We start from the raw sequence: 7,579 nt of genomic DNA, 5'->3' as shown, positions 1-7,579 counted from the left end.
AGACACTCTTCTCTATCTTCCTGTATTCTTTCCTCTGTTGGCACCGTAATGTGGAAAATAGATGAAGTGCTCAGTCAGAGTGGACTGACTAACGCAGCAGACTGATTGTTCATGGATTCAGGGAGTGACTTTTGTAAGAAATGATTATGGAAGAGGAAACGGCCTTCATTCCTCCTTAACTGCCTCTTCATCCAGCGGTGTAAGATGCTGACTCTCAGGTCGTGCGATTTGCAAAGAGACTAACTGGACTGCCTTTGTCTTGACGTGTAGAGCTGGTTCTAAACAAGCTGGTACCCAGCACTCTGCCACTCCAGAGCTTATTGGCCATTAGCTTTTAAATATTTTTTTTTTCTGTTCCTGGATTGAAGAATACCCAAAGTGTGTATTTTTATTCCTGATGCCGTATGACTGTGTATCCCGCAAACTTCCCTTTCTTTGCTGTTAATTTTCATCTCGGTGAGTTGTAAGTCCTTCTACGCCAGCTGCATTACCTTATCAGCTTTTCTCTTAGCTCAGTGTGATGTGACACGCTTAGTGAAACACTGCTGCTGATTCTGTGCCAGGTTTGATTTCATCTCAAGTGGATAGAGATCTAATGTGAAGAACCAAGACACCCTCAGAAGTCTGCAGAGAATGAATCTTCATATTGTGAATATTTTAGACATGAAGGATGACCTGCTTAGGGGAAAAGGAACAAGTGAAATAGCTCTAGATAAAATACTTTATATGCTTTCTTCTAGCCTGTGCTGTGAAAAGCTGTGTTGGCAGTTTTTTTCTGTCCTTGCAAGTGTTTTTATTCTGTCTGTTTCCCATTCCCTACCAGAAATAATTAGTTTCCTCCTTAGCTGGCAGTTAGAGAAAAAACAGAATCAGTATTTCTCCAGACTGAAACAGTAGTTTTTCAGGATTTTTTCCCACTTCTGGATCAAGAATGGAAGAAAGGTGAATGCTAACTGCTTATTCCCAGCCTTGCTTTAACTTTTTATTTCATAAAGGTGGTGGTAACATCTTCCTTGTGGGAAAGGGAAGAGGCACTTTATCCAGTACGTACAGCCTGACACTCCTCTGTACTAGACTGACAGCCTGTTAAAAGAAAGTTTTCGTTCCAATTGCCCCTTTTTTTATAGACTTTTATACTTCCTATGCAATTACTTTCAGGTTTTCCCCTGATGTAATTATTGAGATGATCACTATGTATTTAAATTTTCAAAGTATCCTGCAGACATTAAAAACCAGGAAGAGGAGTCATAAAGAGATTTATTAATTTGCAGTTGGAAGTATGCAGTGGTTGCATGAGATATAAGGATGGGAAGACAAGAGACATTTTAAATCAGAAGGTTTTTTTAAAAGTGGTATTTTCATTTCCGGCTTTGGCGCAGTGGCCTGCTTCATTTAATGAAATTCATTCCCACGCGTACAGTATCAGTTTTCTTTGTTCTTTCTGCTTGTAGGGTGACTCGCATCTTTCCTGGAACTCTGTTGTGTCAAATCCACCCATATGTGGTGTGGCTGGGCCCACAAGCTTTAAAAGATGCACAGGCAATGGTTCTTGAGATGACTTTAAAGCATATAAATTGCCGCAGACTCCAGCCTTCATTTCTGTTAAAACTTCTCTGTACAGTGTATATGTCCTTGGTTTATTTTCTTCCACCTTTTATTTTGTTTTTTGGTATCTGTAGTTTTGTACAATATTTGTCAGATACTGATGCTGGTAGTACATAGTGGTGATGTTAGGTTTTGTGTTTGTAAATAAAGAGGTATGTTTTATTTCCTAAAGTCCATGGGTAAGTCTGGGCTTTTCCATCTCTGGGATTGTTTCTGTTGTGACAATGTTTAGGAATCCTACAGTACAGCTCTGCTGCAGACACAAACATGTTGTGCCTTCCCACACCTGCTGTGTTCCTGGTTGTGTTTTCAGAGGGGTGTTTGGTTGCTGATCTCTTTTCAGGAAATACATATATTAGATCTTCTGAAGTCTTCATTTTAGTAAATGAAGGATTGGTAGGAAAAGAAATGTGCCTCCTTGTTAGCAGAGCTGTTGAAGAACAGAGTGATCCAAATCCTTTCTGCAGGCGGTTGCTGGTAAGGAGACACTGGTGATTGAACTCGCTTGACCACAGTCCGGTTACGCCATCAAAAATAAGTTAACTTTGATTTTTTTCATAAAGAACTTTTTTAGTCATGGATTATTCTTTTGGGACACTTGAGCACTGAGTTGTTGTAGGAGTACAAATGGCTTCTGTTTTACAGAAGCATCAATTGAATGCAGAGATTTTGGCTCAGATCGCTCTTCAGAGTTGGTGGCTGTATGTGATGCAGAGCTCGGGGCTCCTCGGGGTGATGCTGCGAGGCCAGTGCTGTTGAATCCCTTCTGAGCATCATAGTGGATATCAAGACTAATACGATGTTTTTATGCTGAGTGCTCACTTCGGAGGACTCGCTTTGGCTTCAGGCTTAGGGGAGTTCCTTGTTCTCCCTCGGAATGTTTGGGGCCACATTCTGACCCGGGCAGCGGTGCTGTGACACCGGTCCTGCTCCCCTGGGAACGCAGGAACATGGGCTCACGGAGACTTGAGCGACTTCACTGAGCCCTGTGTTGAGATGGATACCATCAGTGATAAAACACTCTTCAGATTGCCTTTGATTTCAGTCCCATCAGACTGCCGAGAGGTTGAAGTGGCATTTTCGTGACCTTGGTAATTTGGGGAGTACTTTAGATTTTGGGATTCACATATGTAAGAGCTATACGGGTGCTGCATAAGGAATTGTGATTTCCTTATGCTCAACAGCATTACTTTAAAGGCTTCAGTAATGATTACTTACATCATTTTATAGTTTGGTGGGAAAATTAAACTGGAGCAGTACTTTTTTACAGTGGAAATTAATCTCAAATAGTACCAAAAATCTTACAGAGAAGGGAGGACTTAATGTTTTTTAAATTGTGAAATATGTCCCAATTGCTGGAATATAGTGAATGAAAACATTCTGGTGGCCTATGGCAAGAACTGGAGTTCACGATTCACACTCTGACGTAGGAACGTGTTGCATCTTCTTTAGCAGTGTTGTACTTCAAGCCCATCTTGTTGGAGGATTTTTCCTAACAGAAGGATCGTCTTGAAGATGATGCTGGTGGGATTTTGGAAATACTTAGTTTGAAGGTTTACAAAGAAGGATTTATGGGTTTGGGGTTTTTTTTGACTTCTGAATTTGCCCAGCTTTAGATAGCAGCGTGTCTGACTGATAACCCTGAGATGAAGACCGTGGGGAACAGCCACGTCCTTGGGATATTATTTTGTGCTTTCTGTCTGCCGTTGGTGGTTTCCTTTGAAAACATCATCATCCCCGAAGAGCTGAAGTCAGCGGTAGGAATAGTTGCCACCAACAGCACAGCCTGCAGCGTCACCTGCGGGCTGGGCTTCAAGCTGGAGGAGATGTGCGAGGTCACTCCCGCCGGAGAGAGGAAGAATTGCACCTTGGAAAGGTCCCACTGCGTGAGCAACTGGATTTGTGGCTTACTGCACTTCACCGTCCCTACGGGCAGAGCCTTCCAGTTCAGCTGCCTGACCCTGCACCCAGTTGGCCTTGGTGGCCCAGCCTATAGCTATACGTGGAAGGTCGCCCAAGGCCTTATCACCACGAGCAATGAATTGTTCGTTCCTTTCAGAAACCGTGGTCCTGTCGTCAGATTTTCCCCTACCCGGGAGTCTGATGCAGGGACTTACCGATGTGACGTGCGGCTGGCGAAGACGTTCAGAATCGTCAAGAGGGTCTACTTTGGGGTCAGAGTGATCCACAGTGACTTAGTGGATCTGAACTTTGAAAAATCCTTGAGTTCAGAACAGAAGTTAGCAGCAAGCAAGGAGGAAGGAAACACAGAAGAAGTTATCCATGAAGAAGTGCAGGAAGAGCAGCAGTTCTGGCAGAGAGAATTGCTTTACCAGTGCTTGACAGGAATCGGAAGCGGAGTGGCAGGAGGTGTTTTGGTGAGCGTGGCTGTCTGCTTCTTGCAGAAGGTTTTGAGAAGGAGAGCTGCAAAGCAGTGAGCAGAGATTTAATGCAATGTCTGGTCTTTGTCTCTTTATTAGTATTGATGCACTATTTCATGGTGATGTTTGTAATTTATTTTTTTTCTGGCTGACACAGTTTGTTACCAATTATTTTCTTAAGCTTTGCAGCCTGGTGAGTTACTACAGGAGAGTAGAATCAGAGCTTGGGTCTTAGTGGAGTAAGGATGCTTTCGAGGTGGGCTCACGGACCGGGTTCCTGGCTGCCTGGTGTCCTTTCCATCAGAACCGACTGGTCCGATCCCGATAGCTGTGGGGCAGTATGGGGATGAGGGGTGGACCACTGCTGCCTGCTTCCTCTGGAGAGACTGATCTCCTTCCCCAAGAGCCTGGAAAACTGTAAAATATCTTCAAGCAATAGCTTGGAGCTCGCCCTGTTTCCTTTGTAGTGTAGAACAGCGAAGCAGGGAGCACCGGGTAGCACAAACAACTCCTCAATTTGAGCGCTGCAGCTTAGGAACATAACTGTGTGTTTTTAATCATGACTCAGAGCTGAGCTCATCCCGAAAATCTTTAAAGGGGGAGGAAGGGAAGAGTTCAGTGGGCTTGTGGATCTTTCATTTTTCCTGGTGATTAAGAAATATAAAACATGCAGCAGCTCCGTAGGGAGTAGTGTTTCCCCCTTGGTAGCAGAATCCACAGAGGGACCTATTAGTTATCTTTTTACTTTCTGTCTCTTATTTTACAGTAAACAACTATATTCACTAAGTCTGTTTCCTTTTTTTTTTTTCTTTCTCTGAACTAGAGTACAGCAATGCATAGCACGCCCCATTCTGGGAAAAAGAATATGACTAATACTTTGAAGCATACTATAATTTTTTTCTTTTTACCAGAACAACAAAAAATGCTTTCATATAGAAAGAGTTGGATGTGGAGGTAAATATCTTATTTGCAGAGAATCCTATACAAAAAAAAAAAAAATTAAGCTGAAATGTTGTGATACAAATCTTCAGGTACAGTGAAGTCGGTAATAAGTGTATCAGGGCAACGATCCGTGGGCTCTGGGGTTGCCCAGCTGTGTTGGAGAGGAGAAGCTAATGGCTAAAATCACCAAAGAGAAGATGTCCCATCTGGAGGAGCCTCGCTGCTCTTTGTAATGTAAATGCCGGGGCTTGCATCCTGTGGGCAGCTGTGGTTTAGAAATGCAGAAAGATTACATGAAAGGTCCGGGACAATCCATTTTCTTGCTGCTTAGCTGAGGAGGTCAGAGCGGGAGCTAAAAGAGTCCTTCATCTTTTTATTGTGTCCTTCTTTTCCTGAGGGGAGCCAGATGCCTGGAGCAGGAAAGATTAATTTATTTTTTTTAATGGTTATTACGAGCTGGAGGGCTGTGATGGACAGTGTGGCTCCAGCTATCAGCAAGGACGGGACTGAACCTCTTGTTGGCATAGTTGCTGTTTGGAATGGCACTTTCCTCGTGTGCTTTCTGAGTTTTGCAGCAACCTAAAGGATGTTGGGTGATGTTTATGTTAGCAGGTCTGCTGGGGGATGGAGGGGAAGGAAGGGAGAGCAGTCTGAGGGGCGGGAAAGAAAGGTCCCAGAAAGGGAATAGGGGAGGTGGGAGGTACAGGGAGAGGTCAGTGAAAGCAGCTGAAGCAAGGACCCTTCGAAACAGCATACTCTCCCCATCCCTGTTTTTCTTTCTCTCTTCCTGTGATATGCATGTTTTCTTAGCCACTGTCCCTGTTCTTCCCAGCATAACGGGCTGAATTGCAGAAAAAAGTGTCTCTTTCTGCTCTGAATTGCTAATATTTCCCCACCCTTGGCCAGTTTGCCTCACCTGGACCAGAGGATGGAGGGACCGAATGCAGACCCTGCGTGCTACCAGTTCCTAGCTGGAGGGTTGGGTTTTTTTTTTGTGTGTGGCACAAACTTCTGCTGCCTGCTGATGGTCCTAAGTATTAGGAAGCAATTAGCGTTGTACACGCTAACGCCAGACAGATTGTGTGAGGGAGGAAGTCAATTTGCTAACGGCGTTAGCACTTGGAAAGGAGGAGGTAAGAACAGAATGGCGAGGCACAGGCAGCTGTTTGAATTGCTGTTAGCTACTGAAGCTTCTCTAAATGGAATAACTCGCTTGCCTTAACTGCTGGAACGTGAATGGCAGCAAAGAAGAAGACAAACCCCCCACGCTCCTTTTGCACCGGGATGGGGCTGGGACTCTCCCATCCCCTGCACGTTGATCTGGGTTCGTTCTTTCGCTTGCTCCTGCCCTTGCCTGCAGCAGGTCAGGGATGGAGGATGCTGGGAGGCATCGCTGTGCCCATCCTGTGTCCCTGCAGCATGGTGTGTCCTCTCTGCCGGACTGTTCTTGCCTTTCCAGTCAGACCTGCCTGTTTGCCAGTGCGATAGATATCTCCTTGATTTACATCCACGTAATGATGGTTCTGGAGGAAGCAGGAGAGCCCTTGCTGAGGATGAACTGGGGAGGGATTCGTCTCAGTCTCGGCCGCTCCCTGCTGGTTTTTTTAATGATGCTGCCCTCACCTTTACCGAGCCCCATCCCAGCGTAAATCCCAGAGCTCATTACAGCCCCGGTGGTGGGCAGCTGCGGGGGCAGAGGGGCAGGATCCTGCCTGGGGGCTGAGCACAGCTGAGCCCAGCCCCTCGGGGCCCTTTGCCATCGGCAGCTGGGGGTCAGGCGCTGGGCAGTGCAATACGGCACCAAATACTCCTGTCCCCTCAACCTGTGGGTCGCTGTAGGGTCTGGGAAGGGAAGGAGCAGCTCCTCGGTGTCCCAGCATGGTGCAGGCTGGCTGCCTGCTCACTGCCCTGTCCCTGCTGCATCCAGGGTAGCGCCGTCCTCCCTCCGTCCTCCCTCCGTCCTCCCTCCGTCCTCCCTCCGTCCTCTGTCCTTCCTGCTCTCTTTGGGGCTCAGGGGGGTCCTGGGAGCACATCTTGCTGAAGCCAGCACCTGACTCCCCCTGTGCACCCTGTGGTGGGTTTTTGGGGGGCTACAGGAAAGTGAATGCATCCAGGATGGGCTGAGGGAGAGGGTCTGGGTGAGACTCCCCCCAACCTGGTGCTGCTGAGCCCGATTTCTCGTCTGTCCACTCTCCAGCGTGACTGCATCTGGCTTCAGCTTCATTCCTTCCTCCAGAAGGAAGCCAGTAGATTTTTTTTTTTTTTTTTAAGGCCAGAAGGAATGACTGTGATGAATTAATCTGACATAACATAGATGAGGTGAGTTCATGCAGCGCTTCCTGCAATAAAGGAAATTATTTTCTATAATGTAAGTGAACCTTTGCAGGCCTGCTAGCTTGTGGCTCATCTAGTGGATGTCTTTCTTGGAAGACTTCCAGTCTTGGTTTAAAGGTTGTGATTGATGATGAAGCTTTTTGCCAAGCTATTCCAACAATCAGTAATCCTTTTCTGCTAATAAAGGGCATGAAATTTTTGACTTTGAGTTTTCTAGCATTACCGGACCCTCAACACTTGCTCCATGGACAGGTCTCTCCTCTTCGGTTAGCTGTCACTGTCATGGGATAGAATTTGAGTTTACTGTGTCTTAATTA

General features: G+C 45.9%; 1 protein-coding gene across 1 annotated transcript; it reads left to right on the top strand.

Annotated features, from left to right (window-relative positions):
* The first annotated feature begins 3,251 nt into the window (after window positions 1-3,251).
* On the top strand, window positions 3,252-4,043 carry TMEM81 (transmembrane protein 81). Its single transcript, XM_010079794.1, has one exon. It carries the CDS (start codon window positions 3,252-3,254, stop codon window positions 4,041-4,043), a length of 792 nt encoding a protein of 263 aa, XP_010078096.1.
* The last annotated feature ends 3,536 nt before the right edge of the window (window positions 4,044-7,579 follow it).

Source organism: Pterocles gutturalis, unplaced genomic scaffold (genome assembly GCF_000699245.1).
Source record: "Pterocles gutturalis isolate BGI_N339 unplaced genomic scaffold, ASM69924v1 scaffold25774, whole genome shotgun sequence".
NCBI classification, from domain to species: domain Eukaryota; kingdom Metazoa; phylum Chordata; class Aves; order Pterocliformes; family Pteroclidae; genus Pterocles; species Pterocles gutturalis.
This window is presented reverse-complemented; position numbering and strand designations above follow the sequence as displayed.